The sequence below is a fragment of the Balaenoptera ricei genome, chromosome 15, assembly GCF_028023285.1.
Source record: "Balaenoptera ricei isolate mBalRic1 chromosome 15, mBalRic1.hap2, whole genome shotgun sequence".
Classification (NCBI taxonomy): Eukaryota; Metazoa; Chordata; class Mammalia; order Artiodactyla; family Balaenopteridae; genus Balaenoptera; species Balaenoptera ricei.
This window is the reverse complement of record NC_082653.1, coordinates 58,840,819-58,866,786: the sequence shown is the minus strand read 5'-3', so window position 1 is coordinate 58,866,786 and position 25,968 is coordinate 58,840,819. Positions and strand designations below refer to the sequence as shown.

Sequence of the window (25,968 nt, the reverse complement as noted above, 5' to 3'; positions counted from 1 at the left end):
CTCATGCAGCTCCCTTGGGCTCAGGATGAATGGGCTGGTTTGAGGAGGGAGGAGGGAATGTGAAATTAGCATGTCAGTAGATCTGGAGATACCATTTTTTAAATAGGATAAGAATCCGATCCCCTTAGGTTTCTGGCAGTGTCCATGTGGTCTAGAGGACAGAGGATGAGGAGAGGGGTCCCTAAACTGTTGGAGTCAGACATGGATCAATGAGCCTTTTACTCCTTCTGGTTCATCCTATCCTCACAGCAACCCTATGGGATGGTGCTCACGATGCCCATTCCATAAGCAAAGAAACTCAGATCCAGAGAGTTTAGGTAATTACCCATGGTCACATGGCTAGTTAATGCAGAACCAGGACATGAGCTCAGGTCTGATAGACCCCAGAGCCCGTGTTATTCCAACTATGAAGTTTGACTGGTGTGCATGGAGGGGTAAACTAGAGTCTGAACTGAATGTGATAGGTCTGGGGGAGCCACTGATGACTATAGAGGAGAGGAGTGGTGTGATTAAAGCTGTGCTTTAGGGATTTCAGTCAGGCAGCCGTGAACAAGGCGAGTTGTTGAGATGCTCAAGTCAGGAGTGAACTGCGTCTTTTAGAGGGACAGGTATCATAAACCCCTCATGTGAGACACCAGAACTCCTGACCCAGGGCGAAAATATTGAATAATAGTGGGTGAAAATAATAGTGACTACATTTGTAGAGCACATGATATTTGATGGGTACTGCACTGGGTGATTTTATACAGAGAGATCATTTAATTCTTACAACTTGATGAGGAAGTGCTATCATTGGCAATAGGTTAGTGAGGGGTGAAAAGCTTGGAATCTTTCAGGCAGGCAAACCTGCCTGAAAGATTCATTACCTGTGTGATTCTGAAAAAATCATTCTACCTCTGAGTCTACTTATTCATTTGTAAAATGGGGATAATACTAGTACCAGTTTAGCAAGATTGTTGGGGGTGGGATTAAATGAAATACGACATAGAAAGTGTTGAGCCACATGACTCTTACAAAGTACTCCTGGCATGTTAGCTGGTATAATTATTACCATTGCCATACCCATTGTACAGATGTGGAAACTGAGGCTTGGAAAGGTGAGGTGATTCTTCACAAGGCTACACAATTTGGATTGGTACCTGGGCAGCCTGATCCCGGAAGTTACACTGCTATCCGTTCTGGGGGGAAGAGATTAATGGGGATCAGAAGAGGGTAACAGGAGAGATTCAGCTTGGGCAGGACAGTGGGGATGGCACAGGGCAAGAGGTTTGTACATACTCTTTCACAGGGGGCTTGTGCCAAGCCAGCTCTTGGCTATTGAATGGCTATCCCTATAATTATCTATCTGCTTTCTGAAGTTTAATGTGTAGCCATGTCCTCCTTTCTCTACGTAGAGAGCCAGATAAGGCTGCATTTGCTTACAGCTCTGCTCTGTGCTCATGGGTACACGTACATGGATATAATAATGTCTAACTCATAGTACATAGAGCAGGGGTGTTGGAGCATCCCAAACACCATCAACTCCCACATCTAGCATGTTTGATCTCCACCTCTTCACCAATACCAGTTATGCCAAAGAAATGGGATAACTGGTAGTAGGTTGTCTCAGAGATCCTTTTTATTGGGTTCCAACTGTGCCCTTAGCATATGTCCGCCTGAGAACTTTCTCCGTTCCTCACGCGCTCAGGGCAAGATGCTGATTCCATCGCCTTTTGCAGTCATAATGTAAGTCTGGTGACTGGCTTCCTCAGAGGCATCCTTGCTGCATGGGAATTATTACATTTCTTTTGTAAGTAAGCTTGGAACTTTTCAGTCCATCCCAGGAGACACCTGACGGTGCTTGAGGTTGATGACTCTGATTGTCTGGAGACTGCACTTCCGTGCCGCCTCCTGCTCGTGGATTCTTCATGTTGTTGCCTTTCGGGGTATTTCATGAGGCTTTATGGGCAGCTGTTGAGGCTCACAGGACTTATATATTCTCCTCCTTATCAATAAAGGACACATTAAAGATATCTGGGCCTTGGATGGTGACGTGGTTCCTCAGGATAGTGGGATGATAATGTTGAAAGTTTTTATTTTTCGGACATGACATTCGAGAGCCATATAAAAAAAATACAGCCTTGGATACTGAATTCTCCCCTTTCACTTTGTGTTTACACCAAGGACATTTCTCTTGAGCTTCACTCACACATTCATTCACTCATGCACTCCCTCACCCTCCATCTCCAGACGGGTCGTGTGCCAAGGCTTCTGCCAGATTCTGGGGACAGAGAGTTGAGGCCAGCAAAATCCCTGCCCTTAAGCAGTTCACCGCCTTGTTGAGGCGTGATTTAAAGTGATTAATCAATCCAAGAATATTGGATTTCTGCAAAAGCTACTGTAGGGGAAAAGATAATTATCCCAAGTCTTTAAATGTTACCCCATTTAATTGATTTAATTAGGTAAAATTCATAGAACTGTAATGTTGGAAGGGGCCCAGAAGGCATTTATTCCTGTTTTTTCTCTCTGCCTTCAGGCCATGCTGCACTCAAATTATCCCCCAAACTCCATGCACTTTAGAAAAGGGGGGTGTTTCTAAGAACTATAGCTTTAGCCCTTTCAGATAAAACTTCCTAGTCAGTGAGCATCCACAGGGAAGATTATGCAGACTTGTTGAAAGACTTGACATGCACAGCTACTAAGTATCGTTCTGAAAGACATGAATGGAATCATCCACTCTTCACGTACACACGCACACACACACGAAATGGAATCCCCATATTTGTACAATTGAGGGTGTATTAAATGCACGTGGTACATACAGAATGCAGAATGCAAGCATGGCTGCAATATGATAAGGACCCTTTGAGAATTCTTTCAGTTCCCAGAAAAAAATATATCTCTGCATTTGTCAAATCCTGTTTTGCCATAATACAGAGCCATACTTTCTGTTTAGTTGGCATATTTGCACCATGCCAGTGGGTCCACAACATGGTTTAAGCGCCTACTCTATGCAGATCTTCAGTGATCCCAGGAAGGCTGTGGTGGTATGTTGGGAAAGGGGCTGGAAGTGGAACCAGAACCTGAGTTTGGATGCTGACTAGCCATGGACCATTCTGAGCCTCATTTTCCCCAACCAGCAATACCAACTTTATAAGATCATCATGGGATTTGACGAGTTAAGGAGTGTGCAGGTAGTTTGGAAATGGTGCAACTGTGGGCACCACCCACTTTTTTTTCTAAATGGAAGTTTGTTCTCATGATCAGATCATGACTTGGGGAGATGTTAGGACTATTAGAGACCCTTTAACCCAACACAAGTAGCCATGTCACTTCCCAGTGTAAGAACATTTGGCATCTTGCCCTGATGCTCAGAATAAGGTCTAACATAGCCTCTGAGGCTGTACGTGGTGGGGTTTTTGCCAAGCTCTTCAACATCATCTCACCCCCACATCACAGGCCATCATGCATTTACCTCCAGTTCCTGGAACAGTCAAGATGTATCTTCAGGGCTTCTCTGACTATACTGTCCACTGGTTTCCCCTCTTCTGTACCTGATATTCCTTCAACACCCCCTCATGCCTCTCTCGGCTCCCAGCCCATAGACGTTGCTCTTCACTTTCCTTCCACGTCTGTGAAGGCAGAGGCCGTGTCTGTCTGTCTTATAAATCATCATTTCCGAAAGCTCTAGTAATTAGGCGTTCAACAAATATGTATTGATTGAACAGAGAGATATCCACCTAGCATTTATCATACTCTATATTACACAGGAATCTAGAGTTCAAGTGACAGAAACTCTCCTAAAATTGGCTTAAATGCACATGGAACTTGTGCCTTACATAACCAACAGGTCCAGAGTAAATGGCTCTAGGCACGACTGACTCCAGATGCCCCAAGTATGTCATCAGGAACCTCCTTCTATTTCCTGATGTTGTTTTATTTCTATCGGCTTCATTTTCCAGTCATGAGCTTGGGGGCCAGATAGAGTTCATTCTGTTGGACCCTTCTGAACCCAGAGGGGTGGTGGTGGGATGAACTAGAGGAAAATGAAGCTGGCAGAATAACAGATGTCCTTCCTGTTCTGGGCTGTGGGCTCCAAGTTCAGGGACCTCTCTCATCCCTGTGTTTCCAGTATCTGTTCCAGAGCCTGGCATACGGTAGGTGCTCAGGAATGTTTGTGAATGAACAGATGTGGGATTTATTTTCCCTCACTTCTAGGAAGGAGCTTCTTTAAGCCAACAAAGACAGTTGGTTGTGCATAAACTGCCTTCGGCCTCATCCTCTGTTTTGCTTTCTTTTTACCTGTTGGCAGGATCCAACGTCTACCTTCTTCCAGTTTGGAGCGTCCATCCAGCAGCAAGCCACCGTCATGCTGAAGATCATGCAGGATTATGACTGGCATGTTTTCTCCCTGGTGACCACCATCTTCCCTGGCTACAGGGACTTCATCAGCTTCATCAAGACCACGGTGGACAACAGCTTTGTGGGCTGGGACATGCAGAACGTGATCACACTGGACACGTCCTTCGAGGATGCAAAGACACAAGTCCAGTTGAAGAAGATCCACTCCTCCGTCATCTTGCTCTACTGTTCCAAAGACGAGGCCGTCCTCATCCTGAGTGAGGCCCGCTCCCTCGGCCTCACCGGGTACGATTTCTTCTGGATCGTCCCCAGCTTGGTCTCAGGGAATACGGAGCTCATCCCCAAAGAGTTTCCATCGGGACTCATTTCCGTCTCCTACGATGACTGGGACTACAGCCTGGAGGCAAGGGTGAGGGACGGCCTGGGCGTCCTGAGCGCCGCTGCATCTTCCATGGTGGACAAGTTCTCCTACATCCCCGAGGCCAAGGCCAGCTGCTACGGGCAGATGGAGAAGCCGGAGGCCCCACTGCACACGCTGCACCAGTAAGCGGGGCTCTTTGCTTGTCCCCCAAAGTGGCATCAGAGTTTTGTCGTTGTTGTTTGTTTAAATACTAAAAACGATATGAACTCATTGCTGAAAATGTGCACTGAAAATAGAGAATGTTGTGTGTGTGCCTGTGGGATTTGTTGGTTTGTTCTCCTCTCCCCTCTTCCTCTCGTCTCATCTCCTTTTGTTTTTAGTAACATCATCCTTGGTTTTCTGCAACTTACTTTTTTTACTCAACAATATACCCTGGAAACCTACACTTGAGATCTGTTTGTCTGTCTGTCTATCTATCTGTCCTCTATCTATAGCTATATCTTAAGTATGTGTGTATATATAGATATATGTATGTATATACATGCCTATCTATATACACATGTATGAATATATGCAGATGTAGGTATACATACATGTGCATGTGAATGTGCACAGATATATGTAGATATACATATGTATGTGTATATATAGATACGTATGTATGAATATCTATGTTCTTTGTAAACTGCACATTGCATTCCTCAATAGGGATATACCATGATTTATTTATCCAATCTTCATAATAATAGAAATTTATGTTGTTTCAGATTTTTTTCCATTAGAAACTAAACTGCAGTGATAATCATCCTTACCTGTCTCTTTGTGCACATGTGCAAGTGTTTTTCTAGGGTTGATTCTAAGAAGTAGAGTTTTGTGGTCACGGAACAAGTGCATTTTAAAATTTAAGTGTCTATTGCCAAATTGTCCCACAAAGTAACTATATGTTTTATGTTCACACTAGCATTTTGTGAAATCACTCGACTTCCCACATCCTCACCAACACGTTACATGTTGGGGAAAGTGCCCACACTGGTGCTCCTAGTCTCAGAGTTTGCATCTGAATGTCCTTCCTTCGTATGGCCTCAGTGTTTTTGTAGGCTGTTGGAAATCTTGGCAAACATCACTTTTAAATCTGCATTGTATTCCATCATATGGCTGTATCATAATTTAGTTAACTACTCCCATCTTGGTGGACATTTAAGTTAAATTTTATGTTTCCGAGAAGTGTCATTGTTCTTTGTGGGCCGTTATTCTGGCTCAGCTGTTGAGATTTAGAATGATCACTCCTACACCCATTTTGCATGTGTTTGCCTGATGTTTGCTGATTTAATCCATGCTCATTCTTCAGATAATGAGCAGTGTAGCACCATGATTAAGGGACTGGGCTGTGGAGTTGGACTTGTTAGGGTTCAAACCTTGTCTTGTCCACTTTCCATGTGACTTGGACAATCATTTTACCTTTCTGGGCCTCAGTTGTTCATTGCAAAATGGTGGGGTGTTTTTGTTTTTGTTTCTTCTTTTTTTTGTAATTTTTATTTATTTTTGGCTGCTTTGGGTTTTCGTTGCTGCGTGCAGGCTTTCTCTGGTTGCGGCCAGTGGGGACTACTCTTTGTTGCGGTGCGCAGGCTTCTCATTGCGGTGGCTTCTCCCGTTGTGGAGCACGGGCTCTAGGCATGTGGGCTCAGTAGTTGTGGCACGTGGGCTCAGTAGTTGTGGCTCACGGACTTAGTTGCTCTGCGGCATGTAGGATTTTCCTGGATCAGGGATCGCCTAGGCGGTGGTTCTCTCACTTCAACATGCATGAGAGTCACTGGGAGGGCTTGATAAAACAAGACTGCTGGGCCCCATGCTCAGAGTTGCTAATTCAGTAGCTCTGGAGTGGGCTCTAAGATTTTGCAATTCTAGCAAGTTCCTGGGTGATGCCGATGTTGCTGGTCTGGGGAACATGCATTGAGAAACAATGTTCTAGGGGTTGTCCTGAGTATGAAATGAGGTGATGCATGAAAAGTGCCGCTTAGCATGGGTGCCTAGCACCTGGCAATTATTTAATGACTGTCAGAGTGAGCAGTGAACTTGTTTTGGTCATCAGAAATTATAGTCAGCAGACCAGGTGAGTTTATTATCAGTAGAATAACATGTCACTCTAAAATGTCTCTGGAAGGTTTTAGGACTCTGAATCTACTGCAGTTCAGGGATAATCTCTGGTCTGCGGCTAGTGGGGTGTGTGTGTGTGTGTGTGTGTGTGTGATGGAGGAGGTTTAAAGATTTTACCTGAAATTGACATTTATCTGAAAAATGAACTCTTAGGTTAGGAAATCATGGTCCTTTGAAATTTTCCCTTCCTCTCTCCTCTTTCCCTCTTTAATGATCTTGTTTCTACATCACTACTTTCAGCATTTTTAATAATTGTCCAGGTATCAGGAAGGAACTCGGATAAATTGGTATGAGTCACGGGAGTGTCTTACAGAGGCAGGATTGCTGCCACCCCAAAGACAAGGGCTGCACTAATGAATTCTTACTTCCCATAATAAGTGCCCTGCAGCTGGAATATTCGTATAATTCTGATGGAAACATAACTCAATTGTAGGGCAATTGAAATATAATATATACAAGAAGAGGAATTTGAGAAGGATAATTGGCAAGATATTCAGATCTCTTTCCAGTGACCACCCTGAATTCCACTCCTTAAAAAAAAAAATCCTACTGCTGTGAAATCCTGGTGTGCTATTTCCAGGAGTTACGCTTTGAATGCAGCAATGTTGTAGGTGGTATATCAGCCCCAGAGAAGTAATGCATTAAGCGTGGTAAGCCATCATCCGCCGCCTGGTTTTAATGAAACATCTCTCCACCCTTGGAGCACTGGTGGCGCTCAGCCACAGTGTGTAGGGCTCAACCAGTGTGTGGGTTCCTCGCCACGCTTCCCCACTAGCACAGGGTTCCTTAAGCCCACCCAGGAAAGAGTGGGACCTTGCGAAGCAAGACAAGGACCAGGAGCTGGAGAAAGCCCCAAGAAGGCAGTTTTTAAGAGAAAAGGATTAAGGGCACTATATCTCTATCCTCCATCCATCACTCCTTCTATCCAGTGAACCCTGTGCTAGCCTCTGGAATCATACATGAATTAACATATAACTTCTCAAAGAATGTACAGTCTGATGAAGATGGGGGAAATTCGTCTAAAGACAAACTCAGGTAACGAGGACTTTTTTAACATAGAAAAAAAAAGAATAGTACAAAAAGTGGAGTCTAGCAAGAGGGAGGAGATATGGGGATATATGTATACGTATAGCTGATTCACTTTGTTATAAAGCAGAAACCAGCACACCATTGTAAAGCATTTATACTCCGATAAAAATGTTAAAAAAAAAAGTACAGAGTCTGATGAAACACCCACCCCCATACTCACCCCAGAGAACAAAGTGAACATGTCATATTTGTTTCAAATTTTTAAAAGAAATAAAACATTACTGATAATGTAGAAGTCCTGATTATACCTCTCCCCAGCCCCACTCTTCTCCCTTTCTCTCCTTGAGAGAGAAAAACACCACAGTGAATTTGGTATGTATCTAAATCCATGTGCATGTTTTGTACTTTTGATACAGATACAGTGCGACCTTAGACCCAATGGGTAGTTCTTTTTAATATCATAAGTGGTATCTAATGTGCTGGAATTTCCTTTACCTCAACCTATGGCTCAAGCATGATCTATGAGGACACGTATAAAACTAGTGTATTCATCTTAGTTGCTTTTTTGTATTCTGTTGTATGTGTTCTATCTTTTATTTAATCACCCCCCTTTGATGGACATTTAGGTTGTTGACAGTAAGGAATCTTCAGTCCGGGTAGCTGAAGGCAGAGAACACATTTGTCTGCAACCTGATTCGGACCCATCAGCTTGAGTTAGGAGTTCTCACTTAAAGCTTTAAAAAGTTACATTTTCAGCTGGTTTAAAAAGTCTCATTTTGCAAAGCATCTGTAAACAGATAGCTCTCATTACTCCCACTCTGCAGTAGGGAGGATGCAAATAGCTTCAGAAGAGGTTCAGATGAAGTCACACCTGATGGTTTCATGGTGAGTTGCTGAGGGATCGGGGGTCCTGCTTTGACTGGTTGAGTTCTACATCTTGGGGCTAACTAGGTGTGTCCCTCAGTGGCCCTCATGGACGTTACTTGTAATCTTACACACAGAGTTTGTATAGTTAAAATATTGTCACAGTGGTTTACTGCTCACAGTGATGGACCAGGTACAAAGGGTCTGCTTGCCGGGTTAATGATCCTACCGTGGACCTGTGTCTGTTCTTGTTTCAGAAAAAAAAAAGTGGGGAAAAGGGGAAATGTTCTTTATGTTTAATATTCTGGTTTTACAGAAGGCACTTTGAAAAGAGCAGTCAGCGTTTTCCAAAGTTCAAAAATAGCTCAGCCATGTTATGTAACCGCCTCCTTGCTACTGCTGAGTTATTAAACATCTGTTCCTTCACCAAGCACAGAGCACATCGCTGGCAACTCCTGGATCTGTGAAGGTAAACCATTACCTGTTTTGTTGGCATGGAACCTAGGCTGCTCTGTCCAGTTCTGTCCCAAGAACGTCTCCGGTTCACTAGCGGATGGGACCCCTCCGGAGGCAGCACGACATCATGGTTAAGAGTGTGGGTACTTGGGAGTTCCCTGGCCGTGCAGTGGTTAGCACTACGTGCTGTCACTGCTGAGGGCCCGGGTTTGATCCCTGGTCAGGGAACTAAGATGCCACAAACCGTGGGGTGCAGCCAAAAAAATTTGATGAAAAAAAAGTGTGGGCAGTGGAGACAGGCTGCCTTGTTTGAATCCCTGATCTGAACTCTCCTAGTTCCAAGACTTTGGGCAAGTCACTTGATTCCTCCAAGTCTGCTCCCTCAGATGTAACATGGGGATAAGAAAACTGTTGTCCTGTAGGCTAGAGCCTGGCATATGGAAAGCAATTTATAAATGGTTCCCATTGTTGATAAAATGTGTGTGCACATTTGTGTGATTCCTCTTCCACTTTTACATTTATTAAGGAGGAGGTCATAGAAGGGAGAAGGTGGATGTTTTTAAGACCTAAACGCTCTTGCCAAAGGATTAGCTTGGGAGCAGCGTGGCTAGTGGGAAGAAGGGTAGAGAAAAGAGTGGAGAAAAGTTCACAGGCTGAGTGCCAGCTTGGTTTTGAATTAGCCACATACTTACCAAGTATAAGTTACTAACCACTCCGAACTCAGGCTTTTTTTCTAAACTGCCCATGTGTGTGTGTGTGTGTGTGTGTGTGTGTGTGAGAGCGTGTGAGCGAGAGAGAGAGAAAGAGAGTCATTTCTTCATACTGTAGGAGAAATAATTGAAAGTATATATGTAAAACACTTATCACTGTGCCTGGCATATAGTAGGCATTACACAAACAACTGTGAAGTCATTATTCTTTTTTTTTTTTTTTTTAAAGGCCTTAAAGATTTTTATTTATTTATTTATTTTTGGCTGTGTTAGGTCTTCGTTTCTGCGCAAGGGCTTTCTCCAGTTGCGGCGAGCAGAGGCCATTCTTCATCGCGGTGCGCGGGCCTCTCACTATCGCGGCCTCTCTTGTTGCGGAGCACAGGCTCCAGACGCGCAGGCTCAGTAGTTGTGGCTCACGGGCTTAGTTGCTCCGCGGCATGTGGGATCTTCCCAGACCAGGGCTCGAACCCGTGTCCCCTGCATTGGCAGGCAGATTCTTAACCACTGCGCCACCAGGGAAGCCCGAAGTCATTATTCTTATGATGATGATTATCATCATTATTATTACTTTATACCTGTTATACTGCAAGCTGTACACAGACAGGGAAGTGAGAGATGGAGGTATATTTCAATCTTGTTTGTTACCGATTGAATTGTGACTCTGTGTCCTGTGGCTCGGCTCCCCTTTCAGTTGTGGAGGAGGATGTAGAAGTCACTGCGCTGGAAGTCACACAGAAGCGCTCAGGTAGATCTACAGCCCCAACCAGGGGAAAAAGGACATCTTCTTCGGGAGAGCTATGAATTAGTATTAAAGGGAAGTTATTTGGTTTTAATTGATGATACCTGGCTTGACCATTTATGTGTTCTACATTAACTTCTTGATTTATAAAGTCCGGCTTCTGCTTTAAGAAGCAACAGCATTGTAAATTATCACCCTGACAGGAAGGGAAATGGAAGGAAGATAGATAAGTGAGAGAGAATTTAATTCATATCCAATTTACACTGATACTTTTTTCAATCTTCCTTTCTGAAATATCCATAGGAAAATTTCCTGGTTCAATGACCCATTAAGAGACTGATCTGAACCTGGTTGGCATATTTTTATTTGATAATCAGAATTATCACTGTTGGTTTCTTTTTTAATGCCAATAAAGAAGCCTGCTCAGTTATAATTCTCTGAGTTATAACTTCCCTGGGTGAATGTGATAACTCTTTGCAAATATTTATCTGTGGGGTCAGCATATGCTCGACAAACATTTCTGGCGATGACACCAGGTACCCAGGAGACCAAGCCATACTCTGGGCCTGTGCTGTAAATCTGACTGGGAGTCTGGACTCAGGAAAGGGGGAAAAGACTGAGTCTCAAAGAGATATGTAGTGAGAGAATCCAGCGTCCTGTACCAAATTAAGAACCCAAAGCGTATTCCACAAGGCTATGTGACTCTGTGGAATGTGGTTTTGGATAGTGCTTTGTTCAAACCCTCTCATTATCTGGGTTATCCTGGGCAAGTTACTTAACTTCTTTGAGCCTCCATTTCCTTGATTATATACAGAGATAATTCCAACCATACAGGATTATGGTGACACTTAAATGCACATAATATACTTAGCCAAGCATCTAGGATGTAGTTGGCACCCTGCAGATGTTAATTCTCCCTCTTCCCTTGTCCAGATGCACAGCTTGATCTGACACCTCTTGTGTCCTGATGGACCCACGAGAGGTGGGCTGTGCTCCCTGGGTGTTCAGCCTGAGAGTGAAGTCAACAGCCTCTCTTCAGCATCATCTCTGTTTGTGGCATCTCTCCTGGAACACCACCGTCTCTTTTTTGGCTGGAAGTCAAGAGCACCGTATGCCAACCCTGCGATGCAAGTCAATCATTTCCAATTGGCATCCGATGAATAGCTCGACAAATGGTGGAAACCCAATGCTGGCAACTTGAAAGGGTCAGAAATTGTCCGTGCCTTTACCTTGAAGGAAAGGTGGTTTGGGTTGTTTTGGGGTCACACATAAAGCGTAAATATTGTTCAAATTTGCCTTAGGCCAGATGCAAATCTTGGGATTTTGGAACCAGCATGCCAACAAAAATATGTATTGATCTTTTTCCTCCAGGGTTGAATACTAGGGAAGCTTTCATTTTGAAAACTTGTTAATTTGGTGATATATACTAATGATTTGCTGCAGCTTTCTTCTGTGAAAGGATTATGCAAAGAAAAGCACCATCTTCACTACTCTGGTGCCTGCTAACAGAGAGTATATTGGGAGCAAGGGGTCTTAATGTGTAAGCACAGGGACCAGTTAGGAGATTAAGACCTAAATCTGTGTAAGGCTATAGATTCAGAGAGAAGTGGGTGGGCTTATGCATGTTTTGGAAGTAAAATTAACAAAACGTGATGGATGGATATGAAATGATAGAAGAGATTCAATAATACTTCTTCACTTGTACAGCTGAATAGATGGCGGTACCTTGCACAAAATTGGAGAAGAAACAAATTGGGGGAGAGTGAGACAGGAACAGCATCTAATTTCAAGCATGTTCAGTTGAACATACTTTGTAGACATCCAAGTGGAAATCTCATGTAGGCAATTGGAGAAAAGAGTCTGAGTTCAGGCTGAAAATCTAACACACAGGTTTTGAGCTTACTGATGCCAGTTAAAACCTCAGGATTGGGTGAGATCACCTAGCGGAGAATGAAGACTCAGAAGAGTGACCAGGTTCCAACCTTAAGGAACTTCGACATTAATTGGTAAATAGTCCCTGAGGGGAAGGAGAATACTGGAGAAGACGAGTTGGGCTGTGAATTTCGGCTGCCTTTTCCCCCTTGGAGACTCTCTATTCTCAGCCTTGATTTTGTTGTGGAGCCTGGTGGGTGTCTGTACAATGTCTGTTACATGCTAGACATCGTGACAGGGGCTATGGACCTTCCAAAGATCTATAATCTACAAGCATTGTTAATCTATCTGGGCTTAGTGCAACCTAGGAGAGTTAAATAATCTGACCAGAAGTTTTAACCAATATGTGGAAGAAGTAAAATTTTATCACATGATGAACTGCCAAGCAAATCATCAGAGCAGTGAATGCTTTGAGTTAAAGGAAACCAATACCATACTGGGCTGGATCCATGACATAGGTGGCGAGCCAAGCTTTGGGTCTGAAGAGATGAGGAGGTCATACTCAGGGAGGGGGAAAAAACCTCTGATTTTGTCTCATTCTTGACATGATCTGGAAAACATGATGCCGCACAGAAGTTAAAAATCCTTTCCACCACAAGGGAGGAGCATATGGCAGAGTGTGAAGGGCCAGTTCATTTATAAGCTGTCCTTTGTTTGCTTTCCTGGAAGGGTGTCTGTCTATGCCCCTCCTCCTCGTATGTAGGACAGAAGCCCTCCTTGTCATTCCTTCCAGGTGGGAGCTACACAGCCAGAACGGGCCTCTCCACCTGTTCGTTGCCTTTGTCCTCTTGCTTTCCTGCTCCCCGCTTCTCCTGCCTCCGTGTGGATGCTGCCTGCCTGCAGGTGTGACTGAGCCCCTGTGCAGGCTCCTGGTGCCTCAAAGCCTGGCATGGATCCCAGGGACGGAGGAGTCGCTGTCAGCTTGGTGTTGCTAGCTGGGTTCTGCGCGGGCAGGGGAGGCCAGCCACATGTCTACACAGGCCCCGAAGTTTGGTGAATGGACTGGCTGATCTGCTGATGTCTGGTTTACCCTTGGCCAGATCCCCGTAGCCAGCTCCTGAGGGTTTGCATCGTCTGATTAAAGCCTATCCGAACACAAGGAATAAACATGTATCGCTGTTTCCTGCACAGTGGAGGACAGCTGTCCTGAGACACGTGCTCATTTCCTTTTCATTTCCATGCCTGTTAATAAAAGGAAGTTTCAACAATTTAATTAATACATCATTACATGTTGGGGGGGAAGGGAAACTTCAAGTTTCATAAGTTACATTATGGAAGCATATATATATATATATAGAGAGAGAGAGAGAGAGAAGTATAGTTGATTCACGATGTGTTAGTTTCTGGTGTACAGCAAAGTGATTCAGTTTTATACATATAATATATATATAAAATACATATATTCTTTTTCAGATTTTTTTCCATTATAGCTTATTACAAGATATTGAATATAGTTCCCTGTGCTATGTAGTGGACCTTGTTGTTTAATTTGCAGCAACATTGGATGGACCTAGAAATTATTATAGTAAGTGAAGTAAGTCAGAGGAAGACAAATATCATATGATATCACTTATATGTGGAATCTAAAAAAGTGATACAAATGAAACTATTTACACAACAAATAGACCCACAGACATAGAAAACTTATGGTTACCAAAGGGGAGAGGGGAGGAGGTATAAGTTGGAATCATATATATTTTAAAATCGGATGTAATGGAAATGTTAAAATACTCTAATGATACAACCTACCATGTATTAAGTCCCTCCTATGTGCCAGTCACTTTAAATACATTATCTTTTATCCTTAGGTATGAGTTAGGATGTTTTTGTTGCAGGTAATAATCAACTAAATTCAGTTACGTGATTGAGTTATTTGATTGGAATTCTAGAGACAGGGTGGACTTCAGATGCAGTATGCTCAAGGTTCTGGTTCTTTCCCCTGTGATCTCTTGACTCTGCTCTTTTTTTTCCAAGATGAATTAATGTCAGAATAATTTATTTAAAATCCATATGCAATCACACAGCTAAACTTCCATAATTATCTCTTCTGGGATAATAATAAAGAATTTGTCCAGTTAAACTCTTCCCTTTGGTAGTTTAGAATCTAACATCCTCTTATTGGATGCTTAAGTAATTAAATGACAGCTTCAAATATAAGATCTTATCATAAACATATATTAAATTTGGTTTCAATTTAATGAAATGCAAACGTGTAATTTGGGATTTGGATGAAATGCAAACATTTGTAATTTGGGATTTAGGACAATTCAACTCACGGAAATATTTTTTAAAAACTTCACACTCTGTATTTTATTATGTGAAAAATTAAACAATTTATCACAGCATACAATACTTTAAAAGTGTTTCATGCCTACAGAATACTAGAGGTTAGTAAGAATCCTCTTCCTACATAAGGAGACCTCTAAAATGGCTTTATATTTTTCTACCTAGGATATGAACTTGACTCTGCCCTTTGAGGAGTATAGTCCTTGTTCTCAAACTGCTTCCTTCATGACCTTAAGTTTGCTGTCAGCAACACCTCAGATCACTTCTTTGTTTGTGGCCAAATTAGGTCATGTGCCCATCTTTGGGCCAATAATAACCGTTTTGAAAATGCCATGTACTGACCGGCTTAATTCTGGACAGCTGACCCAATCCCTGAGAAGGCAAATAGGATTAAGTTACACCAAACCAGACCTACTCTTAGAACTGAGATGGGGTAAGCTTCCATTCCTCCAAGTCCCATGGATTCTTATAGGAAACATGAAGTCTCAACAAATGTGATTTCTATTAAGAATGAGGAAGAGGGAAATGGATGCTGGATAGATTACCAGAAGGTCAATTATAAATCATAACTCATATTACAGGTGAGGAAATCGGGGACTAGAGAAGTTACATAACTTGACCAAAGCCACACAGCTAATACAAAATAAAGCCAGACTTCAAATCCAGTTTTGTTTGGATCTAAACTCCACTACACTACTTTAAAAACTTGCAAGTTGACTTGAAGTTGTGGTATTTCTTTTTTGACTTGAATGTTTTTACTGTTTTCAGAAGTTGAATAAATCCCAACATTTAAAAGTTGTAAGATTTCACAGAAAATTATATGTTTAGCTAATCTTGAAAAATATGAAAAGCTGATAATGATAATCTGACATTCCTATCTGGAAGTCTTAAAAGTTGGGGCTCTAGATGTTGGGTCCAAACCTTCACTCTTCAGGGAGAAGCTGGAAGTTGTAAGTTCCCTCCTGATTGTATATTGCTGTGCTGGGGGTAGAGTATATGGCGAGCATGTGTCTCAGCCTTTCCTACACATTTGGATGTGGGTATTTTGTTGTTCACTTGATGTGTAGCTCGCTCAGCTAGTTTCTGGATTTCTTTCAGAAAGAATTGCTTATAGCTGTAGATTCAGTGTATCCATGGGAGGAAGTGAGTTTGGGAGCGTCCTATGCTGCCATCTTGTACCAGAACCTTCCTCCTACCTGGGGATGGTCAACTGGACATGGGAAATGACCTTTAGATCAAGAAGGGCCTGCCCAATTCACCTTAGTCCCCACCTGGACTACTTATTCATATTACCTCCATAGTCTCTTTCAGTGTTTTATTTTATCATAAGATGTGTATTTATTACTTTTATCATAATCATCATTATTTATAAGCATTGCCAAAACAAGACCTTGATGAACCTTAAGACTGGTAGATATTCAAATGAGTGATGACAGGAAGTTTCAATATCTCACGTACAAGGATCACCTCTGGGACTAAGTGGTCTTTTTTGATGGCCCTAGATCATAAACCTACTTCTCTGTTCAACTTACAGGTGAGAATTTGAGTTGTTTGTGCCAAGTGGCTTGCCCAAAGGCAAGAACTTATTGAATTACCTAAAGAGAGTTCCCACTCATCAGGTTGGATTAATTTGTAGATGTTCCTCTAAAACTAGAAGAAAACATTTGTTCTGGTAGGGGGTGGGGGTAGGTGTCCAGCTTTTCTACAATATCCTGAAATTTGTCAACTAAACAGCAAACGAGGGAGTCTGATGGAACCCACGCTACTTGTGAAGGATCGTTGCTGAAAATGTCAGTGTATCATCTAAACCTCGTGAAGTCTATGGTTCGAATCTGATTTTTCTTTTCTATGGCTCAGATTCATAAAATATATTATTAGTTGTAACAAATTATTTTCAACTGGTGTTATAACATTAAAATGTAAATTACTTCTCTATGCTTTATTACAGATGAGGAAAGTGAGGCCTGGAAGACACAGAGCTCATTTTTCATTAATGAGAGACTGGCTAATGGCAAAGACATGCTAAGCCTAAGTTTTCTTTGTCCCAGACCCAGATGTGTTGCTCTACTGAACCAGTCCTCTTTCCTTCTAGGTCCTCTGTGATTAATGACAATAATGTGGTGATGAGGATGAGGATGATGATGATGGTGACAATGAACTCCAGGGACCTTGTCCATTTTATCTGTGTACACCAGTACCCAGCATAGTGTAGACACTTAAATACATGTTGAATGAGTGAATCATACAATTGCTAACACAGCGCTTGCTCTGATCTAAGAATTTTTACACATTATCTTGTATTCTCACAGCTCCATTTTTGCTAGAGAAAAAAAAATCTCAGAGAGAAGATTGACTTTTCCAGTGTCACTTAATGGTAGAATCAGGATCAAGATTGCCTCTCTGACTTTAGCATCTGATCCTCTGATTCTCTGGCCTCTCAGGAAAAGAGGACATCCTAGGTGTGCTTTCATGAGTCCCTAGAGGTCTTCCATTGCCATAAAGTGCGTACAAAGATCCTCCCGTTGTGGGCGGGAGTCATTTTGCTTTGCTTTTTTTTTTTTTTTTTTTTTTTTAATAAATTTATTTATTTTATTTATTTTTATTTTTGGCTGCATTGGGTCTTCATTGTTGCGCGCGGGCTTTCTCTAGTTGTGGCGAGCGGGGGCTACTCTTGGTTGCCGTGCAAGGGCTTCTCATTGCGGTGGCTTCTCTTGTTGCAGAGCACGGGCTCTAAGAGTGCGGGCTTCAGTAGTTGTGGCCCATGGGCTTAGTTGCTCCGCGGCATGTGGGATCTTCCCGGACCAGGGCTCAAACCTGTGTCCCCTGCGTTAGCAGGCAGGTTCTTAACCACTGTGCCACCAGGGAAGCCCCATTTTGCTTTTCTTAGAAATTAATTTATCACAAAAATGTGATGCATGGGATTTCATTTTGTAAACCACAAAACCTTCCTGAAAGTGTTAATAATATCCTCACCATCAGTATCAGTTATTATTATTGTCATTATCATAGAGATTGATATTTGGCATTGCCAAGAATAAAGCAAGTGGAGAACAAAGGGGAGAAGCTGATCTTTCTTGGGAGAATTTTTATGAGAATAGTCAAAAGCTCAATTGCAGAGTCATCAACTCTCTTTAAATTAGTTCTAGAATGAGTCCCTTCAGATTTTGTGCCTCCCTGAGGAATGCCAGTAAATATTAATTGGATGCAAAGAACTGAGCAAAAATGTCAGCAAGGGAATCTCAGTAATTCTGACTAGGCAGAAGGAAGGAAGTAAAAGGTAGAAAGGGAGAGGGAAGCCAATATTTAATTTTGACACTGGGTGCATGCCAGGTCATAATGGGATTATCTGCCTTGATTTTTTTTAAAAATAATCTTATTTGTAATAGGATCCAATTTTTTAAAATAAATGTATTTATTTTTGGCTGCATTGGGTCTTTGTTGCTGGGCACAGGCTTTCTCTAGTTGCGTCGAGCGGGCGCTACTCTTAGTTGCGGTGCGTGGGCTTCTCATTGCGGAGCGTGGGCTCTAGGCGCATGGGCTCAGTAGTTGTGGCTCGTGGGTTCTAGAGCGCAGGCTCAGTAGTTGTGACACACCAGCTTAGTAGCTCTGCAGCATGTGGGATCTTCCTGGATGACCAGGGCTTGAACCCGTGTCCCCTGCCTTGGCAGGCGGATTCTTTTTTTTTGTTTTGGAAAGCAAAAGGGTTTTTCTTAACATCTTTATTGGAGTATAATTGCTTTACAATGGTGTGTTAGTTTCTGCTTTATAACAAAGTGAATCAGCTATACATATACATATACCCCCATATCTCCTCCCTCTTGCGTCTCCCTCCCTCCCACCCTCCCTATCCCACCCCTCTAGGTGGTCACAAAGCACTGAGCTGATCTCCCTGTGTTATGCAGCTGCTTCCCAGTAGCTATCTATTTTACATTTGGTAGTATATATAAGTCCACGCCACTCTCTCACTTTGTCCCAGCTTACCCTTCCCCCTCCCTGTGTCCTCAAGTCCATTCTCTACGTCTGTGTCTTTATTCCTGTCCTGCCCCTAGGTTCTTCAGAACCTTTTTTTTTTTTTTAGATTCCATATATATGTGTTAGCATACAGTATTTGTTTTTCTCTTTCTGACTTACTTCACTCTGTATGACAGACTCTAGGTCCATCCACCTCATTACAGATAACTCAATTTTGTTTCTTTTTATGGCTGAGTAGTATTCCATTGTATATATGTGCCACATCTTCTTCATCCATTCATCTGTCGATGGACACTTAGGTTGCTTCCATGTCCTGGCTATTGTAAATAGAGTTGCAATGAACATTGTGGTACCTGACTCTTTTTGAATTTTGGTTTTCTCAGGGTATATGACCAGGAGTGGGATTGCTGGGTCGTATGGTAGTTCTATTTTTAGTTTTTTAAGAAACCTCCATACTGTTCTCCATAGTGGCTGTATCAATTTACATTCCCACCAACAGTGCAAGAGGGTTCCCTTTTCTCCACACCCTCTCCAGCATTTATTGTTTGCAGATTTTTTGGTGATGGCCATTCCGACTGGTGTGAGGTGATACCTCATTGTAGTTTTGATTTGCATTTCTCTAATGATTAGTAATGCTGAGCATTCTTTCATGTGTTTGTTGGCAATCTGTGTATCTTCTTTGGAGAAATTTCTATTTAGGCCTTCTGCCCATTTTTGGATTGGGTTGTTTGTTTTTTTAATATTGAGCTGCATGAGCTGGCAGGCGGATTCTTAACCACTTCGCCACCAGGGAAGCCCTGCCGTGATTTTTTTTAAATGTTCTATTCACAAATATTCAGGAAGGCTAAACCATTGGCAAACATCTTCCGCTCAGTATAGGAGATGGGGAGGAAGCCATCATGCATGCCTCTAAACCATTTACAGATCTTGAGTTTAATAAATCTTCTGCTTTCAAAGCAGAGCATTTCTTAAATAGACTCTGAGCACTGAACATAGGACTGGGAGAAAGTGTTTGTCTTCAGCCAACTAGGTGAAAACAAAAAAAAAAAAAACAAAACAAAGAGAATAAAAACAATCCCCTGGCATCAGTTACCCATGTTCATCTACTGATTGCCTGGATCTCATTTTTTCATTCATTCATTCATGCATACATGCATTTGTTTTCATTCATTTACCCTTTCATGTATGCAACACTTAATATCTGTCTCAGTCCCACAGTATGTGTGTCATACAGCGTCATACAGTGATGAACAAAACAGGCAAAGGCTCCCCACCTAAATCTCCTATTCTAGAGGGGAGACCAAAAATGAGTGAATAAACACATAATATCAAGTTGGTATTGACATGAGATGGGAAGAAAAATAAGGTAGGGTAAGGGGATAGAGGTAGACCAAGTTCTGTAAGATCTTAGGCCATGGTGAAGGTTTCGGGTTTTGTTTCAAGCATTATGGGAAGCCATTGGAGAGTTTTAGCAGGGGAGTGAGGTAGATGGCTGCAGTGACCCCTGAGCTTGCACAGGTTATATCTGGAGCCTCATTTGCTTTTTCTTTGCCCTGTGCCATTTCATTTCCTATTACTAACAAGCTTTGCTTAGTGTGGAGCATAGGTGATTTCTCAGATTCCTTTCCTCTCTTCCCCCATTATGAAGGCTGTGGTGGGTGAGTCCTATTTGGCCACAGCCAATTTAAAAAAAATCCCATCCATCTCATTATAGCAGTTGGTTCTGGAATGGACATGTGATCTAAGTTGGTCTAACAGAGAGAACTTTAGGACTATTTGTTGTATGGTCATTGTTCAGATGTGAGGCCTGGAATTTCTGCTGCCGGTTTTTTACCATGGAAGAAATCAGGCTGAGAATAATGGTGACTCATACATGGGCCTGAACTAGAGAAGTATGGTATGGAGAACAAGCCAGAGCCATGGTCAAAGCGTACGTGAAGTCCACCCTATCACTGATCTTTTCAGATATTAACCACCAGACTTCCTTAGTGGTTTAAGTTGGTTCAAGTTGGCTTCTGCTAATTACAACCAAAAGAACTTTGATGAATATGCATATTTGGCAGCTAATCCGTAATATTAAGCTAAGTAGTTGATGCATTATACCCTTTAATGTGGTTGCCTTTCTAAAGCTGAATTTGACCAACAAGGGGATATTATAAATAAAAATCTTAGAAAGATTGTTTTACCCAGACAACTATGACTCTTTACTTCCATACAGAAAACTCCTTGATGGGCATAATTTGTGCTTGGTATATGTTTGTAGTCTTTGGAGGATTCCAGTCTGATAAATCCCACAGAATTTGGAATCAAATTCTAGATTTTTCTGCCACTTATTAGCTGTGGAACACTGAAGAAGTAACTAAGTCCATCTAGACCTCATTTTCGTCATCTGTAAAATGGAGATAATGCTGGTTCCCACTCAGAGTGGGGAGTCTGTAAGAATTAAATAAAGCATGGAAAGCATTTGGCTCAATGTATGGTACATTTTAGTTCTTGTATAATAATATAATTCTCAGAATGACCAAGAAAGTGGAACAAAAATGCCACCTAGATGGCAGGATTGCTCTGCATATAATAATGAAGTGAGTTTCATTATTCTAACTCCCTGGGGCTTTTGAAAGAAAAATAGATTTTTAAAAATTTAGAAAGGCATTCTTATTAACTAATAGACTGGGGGGGAGCAGTCCTTAGAGAGGAAATGAGAGGGAGGCAGTGGTGAAATTGTGGAATAGAATGCATTAGTATTGCTGCTGACTTGCTCCTAAACAGTAAATAGACACAGAGAGCCACATAACCATGTCTTTCTAGAGGATTTTTTTTTTTTTAATATAAGAAGAACTTGAGTCCTACATAAGAGTGAGATGTTACCATATTTTATATAATCTAAGACTCCAACAATTATAAAATGATCTTTATTTTAAAAAGGATAAAATGCAAAAGTTGGGCCTCTTAAAACTGATGCAGAAGAGTAACGGTGCCTGCCATTTCCAGCGCTCTAACTACTTACAAGGCAGGTGAGAGCCTCATATTACGTATGAGAAAATGGGGACTCCAGAAAGTTAAGTGACATTTCAAAGTCATATCATTAGTGGGCAAGAGTCACAGTTGCATTTGTCCATTCATTTGAAGCATTTATCTAGTGTTCAATGTCAATCCCTGCAGGGGATACACCAGTAAGTACAGGAGTGTGGTCCCAGTCTTCATGAGGTTGCAGTCTAATAGGGAGTGTAGACAAAAATGAGAAGGGAATCAAATAAAATGATTACACTTTATTATGGCTGCTGAGAAGGAAAGATAGTAGGCACTGAGATGGAAAGCATCAAGGTTGGCAGGAGCACCTCTGTAAACAGCGTGGAGAGAGCATGCATCTCGTGGAGGATGAAGAACTAGACATGCAAAGAGCCAGCGGAAGTCATGCCAGGCAAAGGCATGAACAGAGTGTGCCAAGCCCCTGAGATGGGATGAAGTTTATATGGAAATGAGAAAAAAATGGTATCCTGGTGGACTCAGTTTCAGGTCTTTCTGACCACTAGGTCACACCACCCCTGAAGAACAGGCCATTGAGGATTCGAAGGGCAAGAAAGACCATGGAGCAGTGGCTGTCCAAGGGATACTGACCACCTCCTCACATCAATGACATAATCCTCCAGAAGAGAATCCTTTCGAACATTATCTGACCAACCCCATCCCTGTCCTGTTAAAGCTGGAGGAGATATTTGAAGAGCTTCCATACGAGACGTGGGGGAGGGAGAACCACCTTCATGATATTGCAAAAGGGACACTGATGGAAGAAGAGCTGGGGGTGGACAACGCTTGTTGACTTGAGCCATGCCCTGGTCAGAGTTGCGTCACGGGCCGGCTCTCCCTGGAACACTAGGTGTCTCTGTTAATCCACATGGCGGAAGGCACATTGCTCTTGTCCTGCTATGGCAGCAGCTCTTAAAGTTGTGCCTTTTTGTCCTGAATGGCTTCACCTTAGAACCTTCCTTTCCACCAGGAGGTGATGAAAATAAGGGAAGGATGAGAGAAACCTCCGTTTACAAATGCCTGCAAATCTAGGGTGCATGAAGTGCTCCCACTCTCAGCCTCTTTGTCCCCATGAGAAGTTGGGTGGCACTTTAACGTAACATTCCATTTTTCTTTTTCCAAGGACTTGCCATGAAGCTTTGGTCTCTGTGGGAGGATTTATGGCTAATAGGACCATCATTTTGCTTGGTTCCCCTTCAACATGGACACAATGAATAGTTATTACAATAGACGTTTTTAGATTCAAACACAAAATGTCCTTTAATCCTCATAACAATCCTATGAGTCACGTGAGATTATTCTCATTTAACAGATAAGGATAATAAAGCTCATAGAGGTGATGTGATATAATCAAATCACACAAAGCCATTGACCTAATTCTTATGCCTCCCAGATCCAGAAGATAAAGGTAGCTGAGGATTGGAAGATGTGATGCTCTTCTACCTCTCTCAGCAGTCTCAGGGAGGAAGTGAAGATGTTGATTAATAACTAGTTCTCCAACAATTAGCATTTATCGAGTGCCTGGAGCATGCCTGGCACACTGTGCTTGGTTCTTTCTGTTTATCAACCAATTTAACCCTCACAACAACTTCATGGAGTAGGTACTGTTATTATCTCCATTTAGCAGATGAGGAAGTTGAGGCTCAAAGAGGTGAAGTAACCACTTACCCCAGTTTACCTAACCAGAAAGTTGCAGGGAGAGTCCACAAACCCTAGCAGTTTAACTCCAAATCCAGTACTTGTCATCACCACTTAAGTTGCATCTAGTGATGACATACTTCTGTTTTATAGGAGTCACACAAATTTGTCGCATTGAGCACACTTCTGCTGTGACTCTTGGTAAAAAAAAAAAAAAAGTAAAAGTTTTAGGAACAGGATGCCATTATGCTGTCTCTTACCACATAGGCAAAGACAAGCAAGTAATTGGAGCAGTTACCTTGCTAAATAATCAGACTGTAAAGCTGCCATCATAGAAAAATTTGTTCATGTGTATTTTCTGCTTTAATCAGAATGTTTGGATGGTTGCCTGGGTCCATGCCATTCTTCCTAAGGAAGGGTGTTGCTGTTATTAAGGATAGTAGACTCCGTTCCAGCTTCCCAGTTTTGATGTGTTTCTTAACCAGTTGATTCCTATTTTCCTGACTCGTGTTTTGCTGTCAGTTTCAGCTTCTTCCACTGACCTTATTAAGAATTCTGCATAGTCAATAGGATGCAAATAAATGGAAACATATGCACCTCCCTGCATGTGGGAAATGCCGCTGTTGGCTGTCCTGCTGCTTAGCTGCCTTTGCAGTGTGATGCTTCAGCTTCCAATTGAGGCTCTGCATCTTTGGGGGCTGATCTGACTGCTACTGACAGATCCAGGTGATGGAGCTAATACGGCATTCACGGCAAGTTCAGTTCACAGGCCCCTCCCTCAGCTTTGGATCTGAAAGCCCCTTAGGCTCCAGTTCCTTTCACTCTGGGCCCACTTATACATCTTCAGTGAACCTGACTTCTGTGCCACAGCTGATCGTATGCGCTGGAGCTGGTTGCTGAGCTTGTAGGTGGGGAAAAGGTTCTACTGTGGTTCACTATGGTGGGGATGGGGTCAGACTGTGCTGCTCAGAAGCCAGGTCTGATATTGAAGGCAGGTGCAGACCTGTCAGCCACACAGCTGGGTGAGTTAGCTCTAGTAGACAGTGTTGGACAATTCTGTTGTCTGAAATAGAAACCAATATGGTGGCAGGCTGTCCATTTGCCAAATGGTGCCCCTGCTGGGCTGGTTTAAGTCTGCCTTTCTTGTTGGTGCATCTGCTGGGTTTGGCTGCCAGCGTGTTGGAAACTGGCAGTTCTGTAAAGTTTTATTTTCTTTCTAGGTGTTTCTGTCAAGGAGAGAAATACTAAAATTTGCCATTTTTAAATGATGATTTGGCATTTTTGATTCCTGGCTCTACTTCAACTGGAAGAAATTAATCTCTGTTATTATGTTAATATTGGAAGTGCATTATCTTTTGGACTAAGAACGATTTTCTACTTTTCTTACAAATCATAGATTCTCAGGAGCCTCTGTTCTAAATTGTTTCCACACACTTGGTTCCAATGCCCCCACAGAATGGATTTTTGTAATTTTTTTCCATTCTTTTTTTCTTTTGAAAATCAGCTGCAAGTAGAAAGGACCCCAGTGGATGAAATACAGTAGCCCTCCCAGAGAGAAGATGGAGAAAATGTTTTCTCAAACTTCAAGCCCACACCGATGTGATGGGCCTTCTGCAGGTTCAGCAGGCTTTGAGGACTGAGATGGGAAATGCAAACGTAACCTCTTAGTTAAAGGCAAAGCTAAAACAAAGGCGCTCTTACCAAAGAGCGTTTCTATGAGTGAAGTGCAAATGAAGCGTAGAATAGAGCTCCTTTATGGGATATGAGACCCAGTTTCTGAAACGTGTGAACACTCTCTTGACTGATGGTATTAGCTGCTTCGTTGGGGTATGAAATGCAGTGACTTACGTTCAACACGCAGCACTGTGCCTGGCACATGTTGAACTCCCAGTTTAATACCATCATTAATAATTCCCAGGTAGAGGGGAAACATGAAACTGGTTTCGATTACTTCTTTGACTTGAAATACAGGATTGCCTACCTCATTGTAGTGAATGCCTATCAATCTTTACATAAAGCTTCCTGGGATAGGATCTCCTTCTGAACATGTTCTGAAAATCCCACATTCTGTCTGGAGAAAAGAGAGAAGAATCTACAGGTGTGCTTTTGAATGGAAAGGAGTCTTTGTGTCTAATATACATGAGCAATGGCTGAAGAATCCCCCGAAGGGACTTTAAAGGGAGACACAATACTTGTCTTCAGAGTTTTAAAGTTTTTTTAGTCTCCTTTGCTTACAGTGGAGAATTAGAGCCAGCAGGTTGAAGTTCCAAGGACATAATTCTGGTTCAGTGGAAGGAAGTCTTTGCTAAACACTTAGTTGGAGCTGTCGGTGAAAGGGACCCTCCTAGGAAGTGGGGAGGTAGCACTCAGACATTGGGACCTGCCCAACAGTTGGGCAGCTGTCTGTCAGGAAGGGGTTCGGCAGTGTGCTGGGGTCAAGTGTGAAGGCAGGCAGTTCT

The 25,968-nt window shown here is 42.4% G+C and overlaps 1 protein-coding gene across 2 annotated transcripts in view; it reads left to right on the top strand.

The window, feature by feature from the left end:
- GRIN2A (glutamate ionotropic receptor NMDA type subunit 2A) overlaps window positions 1-25,968 on the top strand; it is a 365,808-nt gene that overhangs the window by 203,865 nt on the left and 135,975 nt on the right. For both annotated transcript variants that reach the window (XM_059896355.1, XM_059896356.1), the window contains exon 2: window positions 4,292-4,884. In XM_059896355.1, coding sequence (XP_059752338.1) covers window positions 4,292-4,884 — 593 coding nt within the window. The remainder of the gene's footprint in view (window positions 1-4,291; window positions 4,885-25,968) is intronic.